Source organism: Rhynchophorus ferrugineus, unplaced genomic scaffold (assembly GCF_030347505.1).
Source record: "Rhynchophorus ferrugineus isolate W39M unplaced genomic scaffold, kcgeb_rfMv2 rfM1, whole genome shotgun sequence".
In the NCBI taxonomy this organism is placed as follows: domain Eukaryota; kingdom Metazoa; phylum Arthropoda; class Insecta; order Coleoptera; family Curculionidae; genus Rhynchophorus; species Rhynchophorus ferrugineus.
This window is the reverse complement of record NW_027472580.1, coordinates 22,809,090-22,836,245: the sequence shown is the minus strand read 5'-3', so window position 1 is coordinate 22,836,245 and position 27,156 is coordinate 22,809,090. Positions and strand designations below refer to the sequence as shown.

The 27,156-nt window shown below is 32.2% G+C and overlaps 1 protein-coding gene and 1 long non-coding RNA gene across 3 annotated transcripts in view; one reads left to right on the top strand and one right to left on the bottom strand.

The window, feature by feature from the left end:
- LOC143206499 (calpain-9) overlaps window positions 1–27,156 on the top strand; it is a 167,763-nt gene that overhangs the window by 90,551 nt on the left and 50,056 nt on the right. Inside the window, exon 1 of one of the 2 annotated variants that reach the window (XM_076419072.1) lies at window positions 15,146–15,363. The exons of the other annotated variant lie outside the window; for it this stretch is intronic. Within the exon in view, the coding sequence (XP_076275187.1) occupies window positions 15,294–15,363 (70 nt within the window). The 5' untranslated portion in view covers window positions 15,146–15,293. Of the gene's footprint in view, window positions 1–15,145; window positions 15,364–27,156 lie in introns of those variants that run through there. 2 annotated transcript variants of the gene reach the window in all.
- Window positions 9,244–14,982, bottom strand: LOC143206504 (uncharacterized). The gene is made up of 2 exons (XR_013008444.1): window positions 14,812–14,982; window positions 9,244–9,593 (listed from the first exon to the last, which is right to left on the bottom strand). It is a non-coding gene; the product is annotated as an uncharacterized LOC143206504 (long non-coding RNA).

Below are 27,156 nucleotides of genomic sequence, written 5' to 3'. Positions count from 1 at the left end.
TTTGCTTTTTCCTCAAAGTGTCTGGTCCGCATTTTCTGTTTTTCATTTTGTTTGTTTAGTTTGCGGGTTACGATCACGATAAAAATACAAAATGGTTTTGCGCAGCAGCGGTTTCAGAAATATCACATTGCCCCGTTATGTGTGTTGACCGACACAAAAATGTCAGTCGACATACAGTTTGTTCCACAATGGTTTAATTTTTCTTATATAGCTTGCATCACTCTACATCAGAGCATTTCTACAACTAGCATATTATATATTCATTATATGTATATGTATACCTAATAAAGTACCAGCATAATATATAATAAAAGAACGTTAAATAGTCATTAAATATTTTTTTGTTTTTTCAAATTACTCTCCTTCATGCTCATCTACATTTTTCATTTATTTCTATTCCCCTTTACATAACTCCGAAATATGTATAATTCATCATTTTTTAATCATTTGATTTTCACGATCCCTGATGTGTTACAATGTTATTAAGATCGTGTATGCGTTTTAATCAGCGATATTTACTGGTGAAAATGCGAAATATAAATGTAAATAACTGTTAAACAACGTAACCTTAGTGTTAAATTCCATGATTTAGAAAATTCCATTTTACTCCATCCATTTACTTTTCATTTTTCCATTTACTATTATTCATGTATCCGGAGTATAAAAACGCTAATCATGGATTGTTTGAAACTGCATTTTCGGCATTCAAATCTTATCTTCTGAAGAAATGAATTGAAGAAATCTGCTGTCGAAACCTACCAAGATTTTTAGAAACGTATAGTTTAATAAGTTCCAGACCAGCTCAAACTTTCAAACAACTTAGCAGTTAATGCACCAACAGTTTTCAGATATTTTCATACGATGGGAAAAATCCAAATAGAGGGAAAATGGTACATGACTGAAAATGCTATTTTATTCAGTTTCAGCATTGTGGCTTCATTGCTTACAAGGCAAAAAAGCACTTTCTGTGGCTTATTTGGACGCGGTGAAAAATCGATCTACTGCAACATTCTCAAATATAAAATGTTATGCATGTAAGATTATGTTCAAACCCAGGGCGTAAAATAAAAATTATATTTAATAAAACAATAACAGAAATTCTAAACATCTTAAATAAATAAAAGCAGAGATCAAAATAAATGATATAACAATTATTTATTTAATAAATGGCAAAATAAATAATGTAAATAAACGTGCGAGATCTTGATGTTCGAGGTGGCCGGGTGATAATTCTGCAATAACAAAAACGTAACTGTGCAACCAATTTTTAATAAAAAGGGTACAATAGAAATATTATATAGATAGATACTTCTATTATCAGGCAATTAAAATATACCGGTACTGGCAGTCAAAATACTGGCTGATAAATGAATATATCGACAAATACTGGTAATGGATGGTATTGATAATCTTAACTAAAGACTATTACAATGGTGATAAAATGGTAAATTATCCAGGATGGTTAGTAATAATCTTGGTCTATAGTAGTCAATAATTGACAGAAAATCATTTTAAAATAGGCAATAACGGTATAATAACTATCCTAGGATGAAGTATGACATGTTCACACGGTACGAAGGGAAAATAACGCACGATGCACCAGCAGCTCATACCCTAATACCAACAATAATGGACGTGCAATGAGATCAAGGGAAGCAGGCGCACAAGTAGTACAAGTACGAGTAGTAGTAGTACTCGCTAGCGTAAAGCTAAATCTTAACTATATACAAAATTATCACGTCACAGTGTTCGTTCCCATACTCCTCAAAAACGGCTTGAACGATTCTTATGTAACATTTTATGCATATTCAGTAGGTCTGAGAATCGACTACTATTTATTTTTCAGACCCATAAGTGATAAGGTGTGTCTACTTATGTGGCATTAAAAATGCATACAACCCTAAATTTTCACTTTTCTATCACCAACCCCTGCTTTTTAATAGTCATTTTAATAATTTTATCATTTTTTATCCCGCTCGATAACATCAATTATTATCACTTGGTAAGTTATCCCGGTATAGTAGTGTCTACCGCTGTCACTTCTCACCCAGTAAACAGCACGGAGTAGAGATGACAACGAAGATGGCCTCCTATTTCTCTCAAACAATTAGCCTTCTCTCACTCCCTCTACAGTTTTCGGCTATTATTTGTGTTTGTGCGTCAAGCGTTGTAGTTAAACATTTTTGCTATCTCAGTGTAACTCTCATATCAAATATATTATCAACTAACTATATTATTTATTCATTAATAACTAATTTTATTGAATATAATTCGCACGATCAGTTAATTAAGTGATTTACATAACCTCTAAAATACTTAACACGCGAGTTCCCACTGACTGTCACGAGTTCCCGGAAACAGCGGCTATTGAGTTGTAAGTATAAATTATTTTAATACGTTTATTATAAAATCAAAAATTATTCTTTCGTATTTGTAACGAAAATATTGCTTGTGTTACTTATAGGAGCTCTAACTTTGTGACTTTTTTTGTGATTTTTTTTCACTATTTCTAACAATATGTATTTTCGATATAAATAAGAAAAATAAAATTTTTCGCTTTCCTGAAACTATCTAATATTTACATGTATATTTAATGTAATTAAAGATAAAATAAATTATTAATATAATAATTTTCATCATTAAATAATTCAACCAGTTCTATTTATGTGCGATATTATGGAGCAATTGCGTCAAGAACAAAACAAAGACGGGCTAACAAAAATTATTGTTGTCACGACTGTCTTTCACATATTTTCAAAATTGTATGTTATTCATTAATTACAAATGATTTATGAATGAACACATCTTGTACTACATCTTCCGAAATAAGAAAAACTAGTCATATTATTATCCTTCTATTACCCCTTTGTAAACGTATACTTTTAAAATAAATTTAGTCAATACTTAAAGTACAAATTGTTCTGAACCATATAGTGTTCTTTATTTGTTTGAAGAAAGTAAGTCGTATTGGAACAATTATTTCTCTTGAAAAACTAAATAATAAAATGAAGTATTTGTGGTGTGAATAATCATCATTAAAATTCCTGAAAACCAACTTTTAACAGGAATATAACTGCACAAATATATATATATATATATATATATATATATATATATATATATATATATATATATATATGTATATATATATGTATATATATATATATATATATATATATATATATATATATATATATATATATATATATAAGAAGCAGTGTAAAATTAAAACACGAAGTTATTTTTGATCCTTATATATATATATATATATATATATATATATATATATATATATATATATATATATATATATATATACATATATATATAAGGATCAAAAATAACTTCGTGTTTTAATTTTACACTGCTTCTTGATAGGATAAAATACCGTTAAAGCCAAGTAATGGCTTAAACAGTGTTATAAGGACTTCGCTCTATCAGAAGCAACAATAAAACGTTGTAGAGGCACCGATGATGTTGAACGCAGGGAACGTCCAAAGAGGTGGAAACAGCAGAAAACATAAAAAATCCACAAAATCGTTTTGAATAATCGAAAAGTGAAGTTGCATGAGTTAGCTAACATTGCAAAGATATCTTAACTATCAGAAAGCTCCGTTTAAAGTGGATCCCGCGTTTGCTCGCTGTTGACCTAAAACAAAAAAATGAGTTGATGATTCTGAGCAGTGTTTCGTGAGCATGTTTAAACGTAACAAACCGGAATTATTGCGTCCATATGTGACAATTGATGAAACATGGATCCATCACTTCACTCCGGAATCAAAAGTTCGTCATCTGACATGGACAGCAACTGGTGAACCTTGAAATGAGAAATACCATCACCAGTGAATATTATATAACCGTATTGAAGCGCTTGAAGGCCGAAATTGCAAAGAAATGACCGCATATGACAAAAAAATTGTGTCAAGACACCGCGACTTGTCACAGGTTAATCTAAACAATAGTAAAACTACATGAATTGAACCTCGAATTCCTCCCATATCCACCGTATTCGCCAGATTTGGCTCCCAGCTACTACTGGCTGTTCGGAGACCCCAAAAATGCCTATTGGTAAGAAATTTCGCTCGAGACCTATATTGAGGCAAAGTATAAATCGTTCTGCAAAAGTGTCATTGAGATGTTTGAGCGGCACTGAAATGATTCTGTGACTCTTGATTGAATTTTGAACAAAACAAATACGCAATTTTTTTGCTACGTTTTTTTGTTTCAGCCCGTTTGTTATATCACCGTAAATATCATTGCATTTATATTGTATACTATATATATACATTGCATTGGCTTTGTTGAAAAAAATTAACCCATTTTAATATGCTTTGTGCGGTTTCCGAAGAATATCAATAAATCATTTCTGCATAATCTTGTGTAATTGTCGAAGAAACTGTTGGTAACGCGATCATTTTGCGTCGTCTTATTCCGTTACCACTGGTTCGGTTAATTCCGCTCTTTTTGTTTCTACCTAACCGCCCCCCGCCGCTGTTTTTGCAGCGTTCGATTTTACGGTATTTTCACATTTCTCATGCAAACTTGCGCTTTTTTATCGGTCGGTTTTGTTGGTCATCAATTGCGAGTTAATGACTCTTTCTATGAATAAATTTCGTTAGTTGACTACTTCGACACGGCGGTCACATTCGGTTTTGTTTTCTTCGGTCATTTTGTTGCTGTTATGGTGGATTTGAAATATAGATACCGGACGACTATGTACTGTTACTATTTAACGTGGATCATTAAAAGTCGGACAAACCTGTTTTATTATGTAGGACTGTTAATATATTTGCTTAAATGGTTGATTTTTGATATATTTAATAACCTATGGGTTCCATTATACGAATGACATATTATCGAGTTTAAAATGAATATGCAACATTTGGAAAACTCAAGATATTATTAATTCTTTAAAATTAGGGGCCATTCATTTATTGTGTAAAGCGATTTGAGGGGAGAGGTATCGACTATGTCTTACTTTATCTTACATGGGGGTGGAAGCGCTTCTTGATAGCTCTTGTAAATCACAAAAATGTAAGATCAACAAAAGGCGCTTAACGAGTGACGATTATATTTTTAAAAAGATCAACTAAAATGAAAGAGGTGCGAATAAATATTTCTGAAAATTGCAAATAAATATTGTAAATTTAAACGTGTATTTTATTTCCTTTAAATTCTCCCGCAATAGATATTAAAAGTTGGGTGGGACAAATGGGTCAAGGAATATCAAGTATTATTTTCGGTATAGGACCACTGGAAATTAATTAAAGTATGAGTTAAATTGCAATGAAAACATGAATTCATCATCAAACAAACAATTCTCATGTATTTTCATCCCATGATGAACTGTTCATCAATGAAGTTTTTCGACATCTGCAGCTGCTAAGTTTCTTGAAAATCGTGTTCTCTAACGAGTAACAATTTTTACTCCTATGTACTATGGAAATGTGTAATTCCGATCAAAACCTATTATAATAAAAAAGTCACTAAAATCAAATCCAAAAAAGTAACAGAATGTAATTAGAAAGCTCCTATGAAAACTACTATCATTTTTATGTATATCAATATGTCAATGAAAAGATAAAATTGAGCAATTACTGGCAATGTGCCTATTATTTGGAAAGATACATATAAGCAGAAGGGCAGAAATTATAGTTAGTTAAGTTTATTATTAAAGAGGAATATTGAAAAACAATCAATCAATTTTCAAAATCAATGTCAATCAATCTCTAGTGTTAGAAACATTTCAACCGATTTTAAATTATTGTATATGAAATATTAGCACTGTGAATTAATTTTAGTAGAGGAGGCTTGGTTGGCGCTGTGGTAAAGGCGACAGAACGGTCCACCTACTGTTACGATAGTCCTGAGTTCGAATCCTGCTGGATAATGGTCTTGAATTTATGTTTGTGATTGTTTAATATTTGCGATTGTCCTAGGCAAGTGTGTAAAATCCGACAAGGAAAAGAATCCCAGTTACGCCAGTAACCAGGCTGGGTAGGACCGGATATCTTCTGTGATGATTTCTAAGTTGATCACTTGCTAGTTGGTAGACTTAATGCCGAGGTCCTTGATTCGGAGCCCACGTTAAATTGTAGGTCCAGTTCAGATCAACCCCTAGTTGGTAAAGGGAGACTTTAATATATATTAAAAAATAGTAGATAAGTGGTAAGTGGGTTTCCATAGGGGGTTCTTTAATAACTAAATTTTTAAAACTCAATTTTTAGCATCTACACCTTTTAATTTTTTTTTGTTTTTATTTTTTAAATAACGATTAATAAACGATTTCGATGAAAGAATGAAGATGGAATAAGTTATAATAATTATAAAGTAAATTTATGAAGTTTAACTGTTTTTATAGTGTAATTCAGAAGTTCTTTGCAAAAAAGCATGATGCTGATGGTATATGTTTAAAAAAACTTGGTATGGTAGTAGGCAAAGCATTGTGATAAATATTAGCGATTGTTTAGACTCCCAAACTTACGTAATGCTCAAAAATGGTTACATTTTAATATACAAATCCTATTTCTTGTGGTAATCGGTAACAGAGCTCAATGGTTTGAAAGTATGTATGTAGTAAGCATGCTAGCTCATACATACGCTGATTTTGTATCTACATATATAAATAGAAGGTAACACATTAGTTAATTTAAAAGATTATGTATGTAGTATGAAGAAATGAAAATACAACATATTATCTTAGCAAATCTAAATATAACCATCATTCACCGGTTCCACAACAAAATGTCGCGTGCTATAGTCGATGTTCTATACTACATCTCTAATGAAATTGTACATCACGATATTTCCCCAGAAACCATAACGAGTGATAATTCAAAGTGTTAGTGTTAAAAACTTCAAAAAAAATTTCAATGTACCCCATTGTACAAACCAATCGACCAAATATGCGTGATGTCATTGAAGTTGGTAGACTAAAACGTTCAGTACCATTTTATACATATCACATTCTCATCTGACCGTTTACATGAGGTGTATATAACAACGATCATAAGAAATGCTTATTGAACCACTAAGAGTAATAAAGAAAATTAGGAACTTCTAAAGACTATTGCAAAAAACAGTACGTAACTCATCTAATTTTGTTTATGTCACACTTATAAATAAATGACTAACCAAGAAACAGAAAGAGGAAATAAAAGAAATGATTCGAACGCCACTGTCTAGAAGAACAAAGTTATAATGGTTGATTATTTTACTGCTTATAAGAAATAGTTAATAATGAAGTATCTACCGTGACATGATCAATGCTGCGATGCCATGCCTATGAATCTAAATTTTTGTACTATTTTTTTGCGAAGCTATTTCGTGTCATCTTTCTGCTGCGCTATTCATCTGCAAACCTCGGAAGTTTACCGGCTGTCTGTTTTTTCTTTTCCTCATCTATCTGAGAACATATAAAAGAACGGCAGTCGAGATATTTCAACGACAGAAAATACATTAATAAGACTATAAAACTGTGGACGTAATTTATTGCTATATATATATATATATATATATATATATATATATATATATATATATATAATGTATATATATATATATATATATATATATATATATATATATATATATATATATAATGTATATATATATATATATATATATATATATATATATATATATATATATATATAATGTATATTTGGTAAAAGTTTGGTTTTCAACTCAACACCCAACTCATTCAGTCATTTAGTACTTAAATATATAATTACACTTAAACAAGTACTGAATAAATCAGAATAAACTAAATAGTGCCAACTGTTACTGTATCGGATTGAAAGTATATACAAATATATATTACCTTAAATAGGATAAATTATCATTAAAGAAACTTATTGAAAAATAAATTATATATTCCAAATAATATGAAAAATTATATTTGTTATAATATCAGATATATTAACCTTATAATAGGTCAATTGAAAAGTTCCCGGCTTACCGTAGTAAAACATATTTTTTTGGCCAAATTAGTTTTCTTTATTCAACATGATTGCTTTTAACGGTGATACACTGATTATAGCGACTCCAACTTTTCGATACTATTTTTGTAGTACGGATTGTCCGTTGCTTCAAAATAGACCTCAGTTTCGGCGATCACCTCTTCATTCGACGAACATTTCTTCCCAGCGAATTTTGATATCTGAAAATAGGAAATAGTCGCTGGGGGGCAGATATGGAGAATACGGTGGATGAGGAAGCAATTCCAAGCCCAATTCATCGATTTTTGCCATCGTTTTCACTGACTTGTAACACGGTGCATTGTCTTGGTGAAGCAGCACTTTCTTTTTATTCAGATGCTGTCGTTTTTCGGCGACTTCATCCTTCAAATGGCCCACTAATGCTAATGCACCCACTTTACACAGAGCTTTCTCATATCGAAATATTCGTGAATGATATGATGTACATGCTCAGTTGATATCTTTAGGGTGTCTGCTATTTCATTCAATTTCAATTTACGGTAATTCAAAATCATTTTGTGGATTTTTTAAATGTTTTTGTCGGTAACCTCTTTTGGGCGTCCACTGCGTTCACCGTCTTCGGTGCTTATTTCACCGTGTCTAAACTTAGCATACCAATACTTGATGGTTGATTTTCCTGGGGCAGCGTTCGGAAACTCGGCATCAAGCCAACTTTTTGCTTCAACTATATTTTTTCCCTTCAAAAAGCAATATTTTATCAATACGCGAAATTCCTTTTTATATATTTTTTTAACAATAACGAAAGTTGCTTCACTCAAAATGCTATAATTCACAAACTAATGATCCAACAGCTGTCAAATTTATACATACATCTTTTGAGGGTTAGTGCTAACTAAAATACATATGGATTTAATTCTAGTAGTGGCATCTATGTGTCAAGCCGTTTATTTAAAGATTACGAGATTTAAAGACCGATCAAACAAAGAAAATTAGCCTTCTAGCAATACCGAAAGATCTTAAAGTCTTAAATAAGCAAAGTAATGAAATTCCACTATCGCCAAATTACAAAAATGTTGTGGCAGACAGAAGTTTCCAATATTTCTAGCAATAATTGCGTATATATAGTTAATTACTTTAAATGTTAAGTGTGAAGCCAAATAAAAGAGACCAAGCACTGTTAGTTTAAGAATTCATATTGAGAAGATATAAGATACTAAGAGAATTTAATATGTTAAATCATATTTAGACACAGGTTTCTACTATTTTTAAAATACTAAAAGACTATTAAAAGAAAATATCAAAATTGCAATACGTCTATTTTTATTATCTAAGTATGATAAGGTTTATTGTTACAATATTCGATGCATTTTTTCTTAGATCTGTTAGTTCAAGTTCAAGATTATCAAATGTACACCATCTTTTTTTACAGTTATATTTTTCAGCGGGTTTGTTATCAATATAATTTTGACTTGTCTTAGTAATTGTGGGACACCTGATCTCGATAATAGTGTTCTCATAATTCTCAACTGATGACTTTACTCACTGCACAGATAGCTTGCACTTATTTATTTCCTGGCAAGTTTTATAATAATACTACTGGTACATGTTCTTTGTTATTCGATTATTTTTCGCGACTGGAATACTACGTTAGATCTGAAATAAACAAAAATAGTATTAATACTTTTTTCATTGTATATTAAAAACTTATGTATACCCGCTTAGTAATTATAAAATACGCAATTTAAATGTATATTATGTTTTAATTGCTAAATATAATCAAGACTTACTTGAGAGTCTTAATATTTTGATATTCAGTTAAACAATATCTGGCGATTCTGGGAAAATTTCAGTTATTTGCCGTATGACAAATCCATTTTCTCATATATTGGATAGCATAAAACTTAGAGCATACATTTAACAAGATACTTAGCGTTTTTGTTATTATATGTGAACTGCACATGCACAGATTTTGCTTTTATTAATTCTTATTTTCCAGGTGTGATCAAATTATTTATATTCTCACTTGCTAGTTAAATTTTGTGTGTGGCTTCTTCGTTATTTTCTATAAATATCAAACATTTAAAATACGCATTTTTGATATTGTCAAATGTGTATATTGCTATCTTTCCAGGCCTATATAGTATTAAAATAACCTGAACAAATGTTGGTAAACAATACCACTGGTATCTGATTAGATATATATGAACGATGATATTCGATATAAAATAAAAGGGGTAATAATTAAGTGAAATTGGTCATTGAATAATAAAATATATATTCATGGCAATTACTAGTTACATATTATATTTTAGTGGCCTATAAAATAACTATACTGTTTCTAGTAATGAATAAATAATTTCTTACTAATTAAAAATCTTAATGTAAAATCTTTCAGCCAGGATTATCTAGAGTACTTAGTAATAATTTAACATTCGGAAAATAAAATGAATGTAGCACCGAACGGTATATTGTTGATTGCAAGTGATGTGGTGGTATCGCACAAACCATTAAAAATTGCGATAGTCCACAACAAATTCATTAACAGGCATCCTGACCAATGAAGGTGTGTATATTATTAACCCAATTCCGCAGAAAACCGTTGTTCTTAGACGCGTACCCACTGACTTAATTGTTTTTCGGGCGCATAGTTAACGAAGCACCGCCGCTTCATAGTTTTTAATTAACAAATTTTTGTTTTATAACGTTTCGCAGTGAAATAGCATTTAACGGAAATCGCTAAAACATGTGCAAGATTAAGAAAGATTTTAACATGACTAAATTATCGAGGTAAGTTTTTAATAATTATTTTCCATGTCAAGGACATGATTTATTTGTAGTTATACTATTTAAACTGTATTAACTGAGATATCTTAGGAAAAATTGAAAAATTTTACGATACTAAGTATTGCTTAAATATCCTCGTGGATGAGGCAATCATAGTGTTGTTTTTGATAGCAATACAATGTTTTATGGGCTTGTATTTATTTTAAACCAATTTCTAAAAAAGAGTAATATAATAATTCAAGAGTAATACACTGACTATAGCGACCTTCCAACTTTTCGATATAATTTTTGTAGTATGATTTGTCCTTTTCTTCGAAATAGGCCTCAGTTTCGGCGATCACCTCTTCATTCGACGAACATTTCTTCACAGCGAGCATTCTTTTGAGATCTGAGGACAGGAAATAGTCGCTAGAAGCTAGATATGGAGAATATCGTGGATGAGGAAGCAATTCGAAGCCCAATTCATAGATTTTTGCCATCGTTTACCCTGTGACACGGTGCATTGTCTTAATGCTATGTAATAGTCGCTGTTGATGGTCCTTCCTTTTTTAAAGTAGTCAATTAAAATTATTCTATGCGCGTCCCAAAATTCAGACGCCATAACCTTGACAGCCGACTGTTGAGTTAATATCTTTAGAGTGTCTCCTATTCCATTCAATTTCAATTTACGGTCATTCAAAATCATTTTGTAGATTTTTCCAATGTTTTCGTCGGTAACGGTTGTTACTGTGTAGTGGACGCCCAGAAGAGTTTTCTTTTGGGCGTCCACTGCGTCCACCGTCTTCTTTTATCTAAACTTAGCATACCAATCCTTGATGGTTGATTTTCCTGGGACAGTGTCCGGAAATTCGGCATCAAGCCAAGTTTTTGCTTCAACTGTATTTTTTCTTTCAAAAAGCAATATTTTATCAACACGCGAAATTCCCTTTTATCCATTTTTTCACAACAACAAAAGTTGCTTGATTCAAAATACTGTTATTCACAAACTAATGATCCGACAGCTATCAAATTTATACACGCATCCTTTGAGGGTTAGGGCTAACTTTTATTTAATTCTAGTAGCGCTATCTATGAGTCAGGCTGGCGACTTTTCAATTGACCTGTTATTTCTTTTAATGTATGTTCCGTCAATTATGGACCGATTTTAAAAATTCTTTTTTTTACTCGAAAGAGTGCCCTTCGCACATAAGTACAAAATTAAAGGGGAACAAAACAAATCTAATTTAATATAACTATTTAGGCACGGTACCGACTTCAAACTTATTTTTATTTAGTTATTACAACGATTATTACGTACATATTTTATTTTAAAACGTTTTTTTTTGTGTTAAAAGACTAAATTTTTTTTAAATTTTAGTGAGTTTATCTATATTACATAATGAGTACAATATTTGATTTAATCATGATTTTTAGCTGATATTGACATGTCTGACAAGTCTAGAAGCGTTGCTAAACAAAAGCGTGGACAACCAAAATAAAGTGATGTTTTTATGTTATTTAGTGACAAAGAGTCTGAAAAACTAAAGGTTAGAAATTCAGTTTTTACTTGATTTTGTACATGGGACATCCTAATAATATTTTGGACGGGCTATATATTCCATCTAGATGACATTTTTCGAATGATGAATTAGTTATCGTTGAGACTGTTCCATCGATTCCATCAAATTCAATACCTACCCGACTATTCCATATCGTATTCTGTGTTGCGTAATGTTGTTGGCGAACGATGAGTGCTGGAATGTGGGACATGCCGTGTAGCATTATATCAATTAGATTAATCGAAGAGCGATGTCGAAACCAACGGCTCGACCGTTCAGAACGGAATTCTAATTCGCCGGCGAGCTGACCGTCGAAAGAATAGCTTAGCGAATATTATTGTAATTACATTTGAGAAATTACAACCTAATACGTGCCTTCCGCTGTGGGAAGAAGCACGAAAAAAACAATAAAATAAAGTAAATGGACCCTCACCGTGGCGACCCGTTAGCGAAGGAATCTGGTGTCGTTCTAGTTTTGTTTCGTTTTAGATAAATAAGCTTCGGGTTTGTTTTTCTTTCGGTAATTATTACTTACTACTTGGAAATATACTATTTTCTTAAAATGTAAATAACTGCAGAAATATCTATAGATTACTATGTCAATAGCTTGCCACAAGAGCATAGAGGAAGAATAAACATGTAACAGTCACTCATATTAGTAAGAGCACACAATAATTACAAGGGCCTGGTAAATATGGACGATGAATTAGGACTTGTTATTAAAAGGTTTTCATAGATTCTTCAATATATAACGAGCTTTGTCCTATTTCCAAATCAAGTACTTTATCGTCTCCCTATTTGTACAAAGCGTTAGTAACAGATCAATTCAAAAGTCCCCAGCCTACCATAGTAAAACACATTTTTTTGGCAAAATTAGTATTTTTTTTATTCACCACAATTACTTTCAAGGGTGATACACTGATTATAGCGACCCTCCAACTTTTCGATACCGTTTTTGTAGTACGATTTGTTCTTTGCTTCAAAGTAGGCTTCAGTTTCGCCGATCACCTCTTCATTGGAAGAAAATTTCTTTCCAGCGAGCATTCTTTTGAGATCTGAGAATACGGTGGATGAGGAAGCAATTCGATGTCCAATTCATTGATGTTTGCCATCATTTTCATTGACTTTCTTTTTCTCGAAATGCGGCCGTTTTTGGCGATTTCATCTTTCAAACGGTCCAATAACGCTATGTAATAGTCGCTATTGATGGTCCTTCCTTTTTCAAGGTAGTCAATGAAAATGATTCCATGCCCATCCCAATATACAGACGCCATAACCTTGCCAGCCAACTATTGCGTTTTCTCACGCTTTGGAGTGGGTTCATTGCGTGCAGTCCACTCGGACGACTGTCGATTGGACTTCGGAGTCCATCCATTTTCACATATCGACACAATAACTTGGGTTTATTACGCTTGATCATCTTCAAACACTGCTCCGAATCATCAACTCGTCGTTGTTTTTGATCAAAAGTGAACTCGCGTTACACCCACTTTGCACAAACTTTCTCATACCCAAATATTCGTGAATGATATGATGTACACGTTCGGTTGATATCTTTAGAGTGTCTGCTATTTCATTTAATTCCAATTTACGGTCATTCAAAATCATTTTGTGGATTTTTTAAATATTTTCGTTGGTAACAACCTCTTTTGGGAATCCACTGCGTTCACCGCCTTCGGTGTTCATTTCACCACGTCTAAACATAGCATACTAATCCTTGATGGTTGGTTTTCCTGGGGTAGTGTCCGGAAACTCGGCGCAAGCCAAGTTTTTGCTTCAACTGTATTTTTTTCCGTTCAAAAAACAATATTTTATCAACACGCGAAATTCCTTTTTATCCATTTTTTTTCCAGGGTAACAAAAGTTGCTTCACTCAAAATGCTATAATTCACAAACTAATAATCCGACAGCTGTCAAATTTATACACGCATCTCTTGAGGTTTAGGGCTAACTAAAAATCGTATTGGCTTAATTCTAGTGGCGCTGTTTATGTGTCAGGCCGGTGACTTTTCAATTAACCTGTTAATGTCGACCGCCAAAAAAATATCGATTCATCTTTTTTAACAATATCGATATTTCTTTACTCCAACCCTAATTTTCGACCCAAAATTATTCTGATATCAGAATGCCGGTTTACACATTTTGATCACTTCTTAATGTTACTAACTAAGTAGTGACTAACCTATACCCTCAGAAGACCTTTTAGTGGTCTGCATCAGATTATATATATATATATATATATATATATATATATATATATATATATATATTGGTATTGGTGGTATATGTATATATACAAAAAATGTCGGCTAAAGATATGTATATAATATGTATATAAGATTATTATGTATATAATATTATATAATAATACATTTTTTGAAAAAAATAATGTGGATATTTTCGACATCCCTAATTTTTCATGGCGAATTATACACCCTTGCCTTATAGATGATTGTCATAATTTAGGATTGTCTTAATTAATTATGAACAATTACAACTGTGCCAATCAAGCTAGCTTATTAATAAAATGCAATCTTTGATCTACTTACTGTTAGATATATGAACAATATGTTACAAAAACTGCATTTTATATCCGTTCCTTTATCACATCTTGTTTACGTCCATTAGATTCCCCTTCTTATTAATTCATAAAATCTAATCCGTTCACAGTTTACGGAATATCACGCGTTGTTGGACGAAACGATCCGCAACGATTTTGACGATCCTCACCTGGCTGCACGAGGCGGCATAATAATTATGATAATCATATCGAAAAACCTTCAAACCATAGAAAATTCTGAGACCAGTTATTATTAAACGTATATTAGAATCTCCTCGATAAATAAACATGCGCGCTTGAAAACGTCTGAGACCATTAGTCAGCGCTAAACACTTTTTTCGCCTTGACGTTGTTTGATTACAAATTATCAGCGCCGAGTTGGAAAAAAAGCGTTTTTCGCGATAATTTTTTCTGTTACGATTACCCGTTGGTGTGCCGTGTAACAGTTGCATGCAGCATTAAGTGTCGGAAATGTTTGAGAATGAGTGTGATCATTTTCTGTACCAAAAGGTTAAAGATTCCTATACGTTAGTGCTTAGTGGTGAGTATAAACTAACAAGAATTAAATCATCTAATTTACTATGCACTTTTCTTTCCGTATATCCTTGTTCCTTCCCTCAGACTTAGGTCATGTTTTTCATTCTTTGGTTCAGATTTGATAAGTCCCCTGATGCACTCTCTTACTGCCATATTCCATTCTCCGAATTTGATTCGGATTCTTGATACGTAGGTATCCATATTCAATTGTTATGTGTTGAGTAATATAGTAAAAATAGTGTAGCATTGCTTCATCATTGAATTACATAAGAATTATACTACTGTATAATCTTTTGCATATTTTTAAACAAATATTATTTCCGTATTTATTACTCTATTTGTTTTAAATTAATATTTCGTACCTACGTAGCAAAATACATAAGATAGTTGGGAGCTAAAATATTATCAAACTGATAGCACAATACACTAACTTTTGGTTTAATGCACATAACATTCACACGAATTTTGCAATATAGAGCGATTTTTATTTTAAATTAATTTATAATAATTATCTTAATAACCTCCTTTGCTGGGACAAATGAAACCACAAGCTGTTTTCAGTTCGCAGTTTTCGTTTCGTGTATTCTGTTCTGGAAATCTTCATGCCAAAGTAGTGTTCTGAAAGACCAATTTTCAGACTTTATGTATTTTTTAATTATTTATTTACTACATTGTTATTAGTAGGTGTTAATCTACAATTTGTTTTTACAATAAGTTAAATATAACACATGGGATGAAAAGTCCCAAGCGTAACAAAGAAAACGGGTTTTCTGTTCGAAATTGGCTTTATTCATCAACTTAATCTCCAACACGAACCACGCAATCTTTCCAGCTTCGCTCTAATATTTCCATGTTATTTTTGTAAAACGATTTATCTTTTGCCTCATAATAGCTGCTGTACACTCAGGTGACAATCACGCAAAAATTCCGGTTTGTTACGTTTAAACATGACCACACACTGGTCAGAATCATCAACACGTTTTTGTTATTGGTCAGCAGAAAACACACGCGACACCCACATTGCGCAGAGCTTTCTCAGAGTCAAATGCCCATGCAATATATATCCAACAAATGCCGTGTCCATGTCCACTGCGTTCTGCATCATCGATGTCTCTACGGCCACGTTTAAAATCAGCAAACCAACGTTTTATTGTTGTTGCTGATGGAGCGAAGACCTTGTAACACCTTTAATCCATTGCTTAGCTTGAACGCTGTTTTCCCATCAAGAAGCAGTGTAAAATTAAAACACAAAATTGTTTTTGATCCATTATTTTGAAAATATCAAAAGTAGTGTTACTCTTAGTACAATAACTCACAAGCTTATGAGTAACATACCATGAAATTTTAACGGCTTTCTTTTAAAGGTTAGTACTAACTAAGAAACGGTGAATGCAATAAAACTAGCGCCATATATCTGTTAGGCCCGGGAATTTTCAACCTGTATGTTAGATAAGAGGGACCATCGGCGTTATCTTAGTCTCTGGTACAATGACGTTTATATATTAATAATACTATTGTTATAATGTTTTAAAATTTCTTAATTTACTTCGTTTGAAAAAGGCGATGTAACTTCTAATTCAGTTTTGAGCTTCTGACGTGGACCGAGCAACTTCATCTGATACAAATATTTAACTTACATGGCCTTATGTTATTGTGTTAAATTAAAATATCTATGAATAAACTGATATTAATAATTTTATTTTTTTACATTTCATTTAGGAAATAGCACCTTTGGAATGATTTACGTTTGGATTTATAATAATCTGGTCTAAAATGATGCAAATAACAAACCATCCTGTACTGTACTGAATAGGAGCTCATAAGACATTATCTTAGGTTTATCCTTAGAAAAATAATTCATGGCATTTTAATATTACAACACGAAATAGAGTACTTTTGTTTCATTTTTTTCATTTAAATACTTATCTTTTCACGTAAATAATATAAAAAAGGCTTTATAAAAACAAATTTCGTTAAAATAATACGTATAAAATTGAAAACATGTTCTATATGTCATGAGGCCTCCCATCTAACTTCCCCTTCTAAATCTCATTTTTCTAGATATACTGAGTATATACTGTATTTATGAGGCAAATCATGCGGCATTGATAAAAATAAGCGATAATCGGAAGCAACAATCTTCCGCATATACCATCGAACATGTTCTTAAACATTTTAAAATATTTTCCTGTCTTTACATATATATAAGTCATTCAATTTTTCATTCACCCCTCAGATGAGATATCATCAAATTTTCAATTAGCAGCGATTTCCCATAATTTGGTTTGAGCAGCCTATAATAAATAACATATCTTATAATGATGGAGTCATGGGATCTCCAACTTTGCAAACCATGTTGGTATCAGCAGGCTGCCGCAGATAATCATTTCTTTACCACCAATAATGGTTAAATGAGGAAACCTTTTTCTTGTTCACACTTTACCTTTACTATTTACTTGTATATTTATTGGAAAGCAGAGGTACCGATATAATTACCAATGAAAAAACTTTAACGCAAACAAAAACCTTTCAAAACAATCATAACGCTGCTCGAAACGTTAAAATGATTTTCTTGTTAACTTAAGCTAGGAAAACTATTTAACAATGTACCTCATATAATAGCTAATAATTTCTGATTTGTTATATCTGCGTTCATTTTAATTGCTTATATTTTGTTTTATGTCTCTTAAAACGATTATGGCTGGGTTCCAGGAACAATAATGGGATTTCTTCAATTTCCTGACGAATATTGTCTTTAAGATGTTGAATCGTTTGTGACTTATTCATATGAACTTTATTTTAAAAAACTTCATATGAAAAATCTGGTGCTGTTAAATCCGGAGATCTGGCTGACCATACTAAATCGCCACTTCGCGAAATTAATCTTCGTGGAAAAACGTTATTAAATAAGTAAAATATTGAACAAGCGGTGTGTGCTGTGGCCCCATCTTGCTGAAACCACAGGTCCTCTAGCTCTTGCTCTTCCATTTCAAGCGTAAGAAAATTTGGAATCATTTCTTGGTACATTTCAGCGGTAACAGTAACAGCAACACCTTGGTCATTTTCAAAAAAATAGGACAAATAGTGTTTCCAACATGAATATCACACCATACATTTGTTTCAGGAATCAATTGAGGATTCTGTCTATTCCCCAAAACTGACTGTTCTGTTTATTGACGTGGCCGCTAAGAAGAAAATAGGCTTTACCGCTCATTATCAATTTAGATGAAAAATCTCTTGTTAACAATTTTTGGACTAACTGAATTTTGTACGGGAATATTTTCAAATAAATTTTTAAAATTCGCCTTAAACTGCGTGCAGAAATGTGTGTCTGGGAACTACGTCTCCAAATCGATGTTTCTGGAGATTCTTCAACACTATGCCCATCAGAGCCACAGTGTCACGAGACGTCCGTTATCTTCCAGAAATAGTCCTATCTGCTATCGTACCATACTGTCGAAAATTCGCATGTAAACGATATATTGTGGCTTCGCGAGGCACTGGACGAATAGCATATTTTTGATGCATTTCTGCTCGTTCTTGTGGCGTATATTTATCCATAATTAAATTTTAACGTCTACACGAGACAGTGGTTAAAGCGAAACCGAGCTAAAAGCCACATAACCAAGATGGATCGCAATCAAATTAGTAGCAGGACTTTTGTCTCACCTGTTAGAAACCTTCAAGTAACAGGTCAAAATTTCATATTATTCCAATTAACATTGCTTTTTTAGTCTGTTTCAGCTCTTAAAACAATGTTTTTTTTAGAAAATAGTTTAACAATCATAAAATAACTTTGAAGATTGTGAGATAGCAAACAGGTTTAGATAGAGATAGCAGGTTTAAGACTTTTAGAAGATAATGAGTTGACAAATTTACACGAATGATCTTTGAATCTGTTTAAGCAAGAACATTGAGTGGATCTGTTAAAAGTCAAAAACCAGTTAACCAGAAAGGAATTGTTATTGTTAGAAAGTAATGGTTTATTAGAAAGATTATCGCTCTTAAAAGAGAGTATATATAATCAATCCAAAGTTATTTTATACGTCATCTGAATTTCTGTCGTCACAACGTCGGAATGTTGCCATATCAATTCCGAGTTTTAGTTCAGCTTGTTCAAAATTCAATCTAAATAAACTAATTAAACAAAAATACCGTTATTCAAATATAATTTATTTTAACATTATAGTAAAATGAGTGCAAATATTATCGGAGGACTTAAAACTACAAACAAGAACACAGTTATAATGGTTTGTTGTTTGGTGTTTGATTTTATTTACATTTATCTCTTTTTCGTACCACCCATGAGTTGGAGTTCTAGACGTGTTTTTATGCAGCTGTATGCCCTGGGGGCCTAATCCACCTAATTAACAATTGTATATCCAAGTAATACTTTCATCATAGAGCTTATTTACATTTTACTGTTAGTTATTATGTCCATCGGTACGGTGTTTCCCTGGAAAGACATTTTAATATCACTGTGTTTCTCCTTCGTTTGTTCTGTTAATATCTGTATATATCTTTCTTGATGAAACTAGATTTAATCAATGCATTCTCCTTAATGCATTTGCCATATCAGCAAAAGAGTTACTATTTTTTCTCTCCTAATATATTTTAACATCTGTGAACATAAATATTTTAGACTCTACAACTACATTTCCTACAGTTATATATTAATTATATACTCACCTTCACTTGTGTCCACTCTCATCATACTGTCTTAGAAATTGGCAGCATTGAATCATATCATATTCGGAAAGTTTGTTGTTGTTTGTTTCTGATCTAGTGGAAGGTGCTATAACCATTCCTGTTTCCAGCATGAAGTATAATATATCTGCAATGAGTTATTAATAAATGCCAAGACTAATAAAACTTAGTCAATTTTTATTCCAACGTTTTCCTTTTTCTATTAACTTTTGTCCTCATAACACTATTTTTATTATCATCTTGCCATGAGTAACTATTGGGTATATTAGTCCCATTCTGAATTATCCATATCTTATCTAAATACAAAAATTGAAATAATAAATCTTCCTTCATTTTATTATATTCATTTAGAAATTGTATTCTTTTAAAAGCAATATCCAGAAGTTCCATTGGACCTCTTCAATACTTTTCAAACTAATAATTTCCTTTGAAATAATTATATTAAATTATGTTTGTATTGAAAAACTTCTTACTGTTTTTATACATTTCATATATTTAATCTCTGATAAAGCTAACATCAAGGTGATATTGATTCGTCACCCTCTTCATTTGAGGACCCTTTCTTTATGCTGAGTCCAAGATTGTTTTCCATTTCCATAGTAATAATTAGCACCGATTTGAAATTTATCGAAACAAGCAAAGCATTAAAATAACAGCCGGACAACTTTGGCGGGCTAGTTCGGTTATACGTTCGTACTTATCAGACAGCATTGTGTCTCTTTTTAACTAGAATAAAGTGAAAAGAAAAATATTGTCTGATACTAACACTAATTTACATATTTTGGCAGGCAATACATTAAACATCTTGATGACGTATATGCAAAATAACTTTCAATAGGCTGTGGTAGTTGATGAATAAAATTAATTTTCTCAAAAGGATGTCTAAGGATTACTTTTTTTCTCTTTTGGATTCCTTGTACACCAAGGTTTGTGCATCTTAAGGATTTTCATCAGAATTATTTTTCAAATCAAAATCTTCGAAGGTATTGATACATCACCAATATATTTTTTATGATTTTAATTTTAACCTGTAATTAATTTTTAAAGTATCATTAACCAAATGTTGAGGTTTTGACTACAACGGATATGGTAACGTTTATTCAACGCCTATGGCTCATTTTTATCAATATCTGAGCTTTAACACTCTGATTGCTCTTTTGTAAACTATATGATTCAACTTAGTATTGCTGATAGACATTTTTGTACAAAAAGCGAAAGTATAATGTTGCATAAAATAAAGACAAAATTACTGAATAAGAAGGAAATTAATTTCTTAAGCATCGTAATTTCAATATGTGTGCCCGATTTATTTCATAATAATATCCTACAATTCAATATGTTGCTTCTGCATCAAATATTAATTAAAGATTAATACTAAGAGAAGTGTGAAAATAATGGTGGAGTGACAGGCGAGACGTGACGGATCAAGGCCGCCAACCGTATATCTTGGGAAGATATTTAGAACAGATACGCAAAAGATCGTTTATTATAACTGCACCTCTATCCATTATTTCTGCCCGACATAATAATAAGAAATTATTGCAATTTACCGTCAGGTGTGTATGTTTAGCACTTAAAATTATTTATTGAATTTGCTTCCTCTATTCGGTATATATAAGGAATGTAAATATTTCTACCTACGACCAATTGAAACACCTTACATACACTTTCTTATGTCATTTAAATAAAGGTTTATGATGATCATGTGAAGTACTGTAGATGGAATGACGTTAATATATAAGGACTGTAGCAAGCAGGAATATATAGTCAATTCAGTAAATCACTGAATTCGCGTCATGTGATTTGATGACGTCAAAACGTCGCAATGTTGCCGCATCAGCTCTAAGTTTTAGTTCATTTTGACTTTGACATACAACACAATTCTAATGTAAATAAAATAATTAATCAAAAAATACTATTATTAAACAATGCATTTACATATTTGCTAAATAGTTAATATTCTTACTCTCTTCGCACGCTTTAAGTAAATCCTTATGTAAATTTTGACCAATTACACACATATCTGTGTACATAAATATTTCACACTCTATAATAAAATTTTCTACAGTTATCGTATATTAATTATAGTATACCCAAAGAAGCAGTGAACATACGCCATTTCAATTTATGACGTCAAAACGCCGCGATGTTGCCGCATCAATTTTGAGTTTTATTTTATTTTTGCTTTGACATTTAACAACATTCTAGTATAAATAATATAATGAAACAAAAATGTTTTCAAATATAATTTGTTTTAACATTATAATGCATTATAATACATTTAACATAATGCATATATTATCGAATAATTTAAACTACTGTTTATTATACAGCAACAATAGTTTATAGGTTGGAGTTGTTTTATTATATTTACATTGAACTCTTTTCCACACCACCCGTACTACAGGCGCGTTATTTTTTTAATTTAGTTGTATCCTCTGGAGGCCTAATCTGCCTAATTAACAAATGTTTATCCAAGTAATAAATTTTTCTTTCATTAGAGAACATATTGAGCTTTTTACGTTTAGTTCTTGTTTCCTTCAATGGTATATTTCCTTCTCAAGTCATTTTGAAATCGTTATATTTTCTTCTGATACTATCTGTGTACACCATTCTTGATAAAATTATTCACCGAATTCTCTGTAATGAATTTACCATATCTACAAAACAGTTAGTTTTTATCTTCTCTTCATATAATCTAACATAATGCTCATATATAATTCTGAACAATTACGCACACATTTATGCACACAAATCGTTCACACTCTACAACACTCTCATCACACTGTCTTAGGAATGATCAGCATTGCATTTTAATACCACATTCATATAGTTTAACTCAAGTAAATAATTAAGCTTTTAATTTCCAATCTATCTAATATTTTTTTACGATTTTGTCTTTTGTTAGTTTCTTCTTCAATATGTTTGTTCAATTTCATGAAAACTAAAGGTGTTATATAAGTGTGGTATAGGTATTAAACAACAAAATCAGTATATCAGCAATGAATTATTAATAAATATAATGACTCATAAAACTTCTAACGAATTGTTATTCCAACATTTACCTTTTTCCATCAACTTTTGTTGTCTTAACGCTATTTTTATTATCATCTTACCGTGAGCGACCATTGGATATATTGGATCCATCTTCAAATCTTCCTTCATTGTATTATAAACTTTTAAAAATTGTATTTTTTTAAAGCAATGTCTGTAAGTTCCATTAGATCTGTTGGTAAAAGGCTGCCTATTTAGCTGCACTATATGCGTACTCGTAACCATTTAGATAGAGAGCATTTCTCATAAGTTGCTCAGTTTCTTTCATAAGTTTTCTATGGATACTTCCCAGACTAACAGTTTTGTGTGCAGAAATTTTGTTAAATGTTTATATCGAAAAAGCTTTCGTTTGTTTGTATACATTTCATAAAAATTAACTCGGATAGAGTTTTCACACTTTCTTTTCAATAAATCCAATATTATATTTTTTTTTTTAAATTTTTGAGAGATTCTCATCACAATGTCCATACTGACATTCATTGCAGCTGCAATAAGCTAAACTATTTCCAATAAAACAGCCTATAACCTAATATTTAATAGTATATATACTTACTTCTCTAAAGTGTTCCTGTGAGCTGAATAGAGACGCCGTTTCTGAGATCTTTCTATAACTTTTAAGCAGCAGTTTGAGGAGTTTTGAAGAATTTTGCAAATATTCGATAACCAGACGAATTTCTCTAGGCTGATTTGCTTACATTTTTGGACGCCTCAGACAGTTTGCATCACTTTTTAACTCGAATAAAATGAGAAGGAAAAGTACTGTCTGATTTTAAAATTAATTTTTCAAACCGCAGTGTGCTTTATATTATACATCAAGATGACGTCAATTCACTGTTGTTTGGAATAGACTATATATAGCCCGTTCAGTAATACAATGAACTGACGTCATCTGAATTGATGACGTCAAAATGTTGAAATGTTACAGCATTAACTCTTAGTTTTAGTTCATTTTAGCTTTGACATAAAACAACATTCTATTCTGAATAAAATAATTAAACCAAAATATTGTTATCAAATGTAATTTATTTTAACATTATAGAACAACTAATGCATATATTATCGAAGAACTAAAAACTATAATTAATTAAATAGTTATAATAGTTTGTAGGTTGGGGTTGTGTTTGATTATATTTACATTGAACACTTTTCTAAAACACTAAAAATGTTTACCTGTCTAGCGAATTTTACTGGCAAGAAGAGATGTTCTTGTGGATTATCTTGTTCCTGTTCGAACTAACTGATCGGAGACGCATCCTATTCTGTCTGGATTCGGCATTTTCAATCGCAGTAATAATAAACATTGACTTAAAATTTATCTAAACAGGCAAAGCGTAAAAACTTTTGCCGATTTATAAGCTGTAGTTCGAACGTATCTTGTATTATGTCTCTTTTTAAATAGAATAAAATGAGATGGTAAATATTTGTCTGATTTTAGAACGAATTTACATATTACGGCAGACAATACATTATACATCTTGATGACGTGAATTCACTGTTATTTTGAATAGAATGTATATAAGATTTATATCAGTAAAAATTCGTTAAATAATATATCTAAGAATAATTCTAAGGATGCCTACGTTCACCCCTACAACTATTTCGGCTATTCGAGCGACTTATTATCTCGCAATCCGAATCTCGGCCGACAAATTTAATGCATGCCGTTCGCCGACGGGCCAGCGCGCTCTCGGTGTGACTTATCGGCGCTGTCGCTCATTAATTTACAGCGCCGGGTGTTAACAATGGACGCCGTTAGGTCCGCGTACCAGCAGGAATCGGTGCTATCCCCGGCCGTGATTGTATTCAAATTCGTTCCGACTGGCTCGAGAGTTCGACCCGGGCAGGATCGCGTTTAACTGATGAGACTAGTCAGGGCAAATGTTTCGAGAGATAAAAAGTTCATTATGTCTCTGGAGATTGACCCATCCCAAATAACGTACGGTTGGAAAAGTCGATGGTCTTGCGTCTGAAAATGTTGTTTTGGATAAAAATTAATTTACTTATTATCATATATTGACTCTAAATTAATTTTGAGGGGTCTCGTTTGGAAATTCAAGACTTATTGTAACGGGTCAATTATAAAGTCCCCGGCCTGACACATAGATGGCGCTGCTAGTATTAAATGCATACGTTTTTAGTTAGCCCTCACCCTCAAAAGATGCGTGTATCAATTAGACAGCTGTCGGATCATTAGTTTGTGAATTATAGCATTTTGAGTGAAGCAACTTTTATTATTGTGAAAAAATATGGATAAAAAGGAATTTAGCGTGTTGATAAAATATTGCTTTTTGAAGGAAAAAAATACAGTTGAAGCAAAAACTTGGCTTGATGCCGAGTTTCCGGACACTGCCCCAGGAAAATCAACCGTCAAGGATTGGTATGCTAAGTCTAGACGTGGTGAAATGAGCACCGAAGAAGGTGAACGTAGTGGACGGCCAAAAGAGATTGTTACCGACGAAAACATTAAGAAAATCCACAAAATTATTTTGAATGACCGTAAATTGAAGTTAAATGTAATAGCAGACACTATAAATATATCAAGTGAACGTCTATTCCTGAACTATCATTCCCGAATATTTGGGTATGAGAAAGCTCTGTGCAAACTGAGTGCTGTGCCAGCTCATTTTTCACCAAAAAGAACGATGAGTTGATGATTCGGAGCAGTGTTTAAGTTTAAGATGAACATACATTGTAAACCCGAGTTTTTGCGTCGATATGTGACAATGGAGGAAAGATGGTTCCATCATTTCACTCGGAAGTCCAATCGATAGTCATGCGAGTGAACTACATACGATGAACACTCTCCAAAGCGTGGGAAAACGCAATAGTCGGCTGGCAAGGTTATAGCAGCTGTATTTTATGATGCGCATCATCATATTTTTAATAATCCGTGTATAGTATAGTTTTATTATGAATCAATATTTTTGCGATTTTGTATTACAGTCAAATGGTAAATAAAAAAATTACAATCAACTAAATTAACAGGTCAGTTGAAAACTCGCCGACCATAGTAAAAAAATTTTTTTGGCAAAATTAGTTTTTTTTATATAGCATAATTTCCTTCAAAGGTGATAGACGGATTATAGCGACCCTCCAACTTTTCAATGCCATTTTTGTACTACAATTTGTCATTTGCTTCAAAATAGACCTCAGTTTCGATCACCTTTTAATTCGACAAAAATTTCTTCCCAGCGGCCATTCGTTTGGGATCTGAGAACAGGAGATAGTCGCTGGGGGTCATTTGGCCCTTCAAACGGTCCAATAACGCTATTTAATAGTCGCTGTTGATGGTCTTTCCTTTTTCAAGGTAGTCAATGACAATTGTTCCATGCGCTTCCCAAAATATAGACGCCATAACCTTGCCAGCCGAGTGTTGCGTTTTCCCACGCTTTGCAACGGGTTCATCGTATGCAATCCACTCGGATGACTGTCGATTGGACTTCGGAGTGAAATGATGGACCCACGTTTCATCCATTGTCACATATAGATGCAAAAACTCGGGTTTATTACGCTTGATCATCTTCAAACACTGCTCCAAATCATCAACTCGTCGTTGTTTTTGAGTATGCTCGCGCGAAACCCACTTTGCACAGAGCTCATATGAGCTTTTCTCATACCCAAATATTCGTGAATGATATGATGTACACGTTCAGTTGATATTTTTAGAATGTCTGCTATTTCATTCAGTTTCAATTTACAGTTATTCAAAATCATTTTGTGGATTTTTTAAATGTTTTCATCGGTAACAACCTCTTTTGGGCGTCCACTGCGTTCTCCGCCTTCGGTGCCTGCTTTACCACGTCTAAACTTAGCATACCAATCGTTGATGGTTGATTTTCCTGGGGCAATGTCCGGAAACTCGGCATCAAGCCAAGTTATTGGTTCAGCTGTATTTTTCCCCTCAAAAAGCAATATTTTTATCAATACGCGAAATTCCTTTTTATCTATGTTTCACAATAACAAAAGTTGCTTGACCTGTTATATCGATGCTTTGACTTAGATATTAAAATATATCATATTCACAACTTAGTTCTGT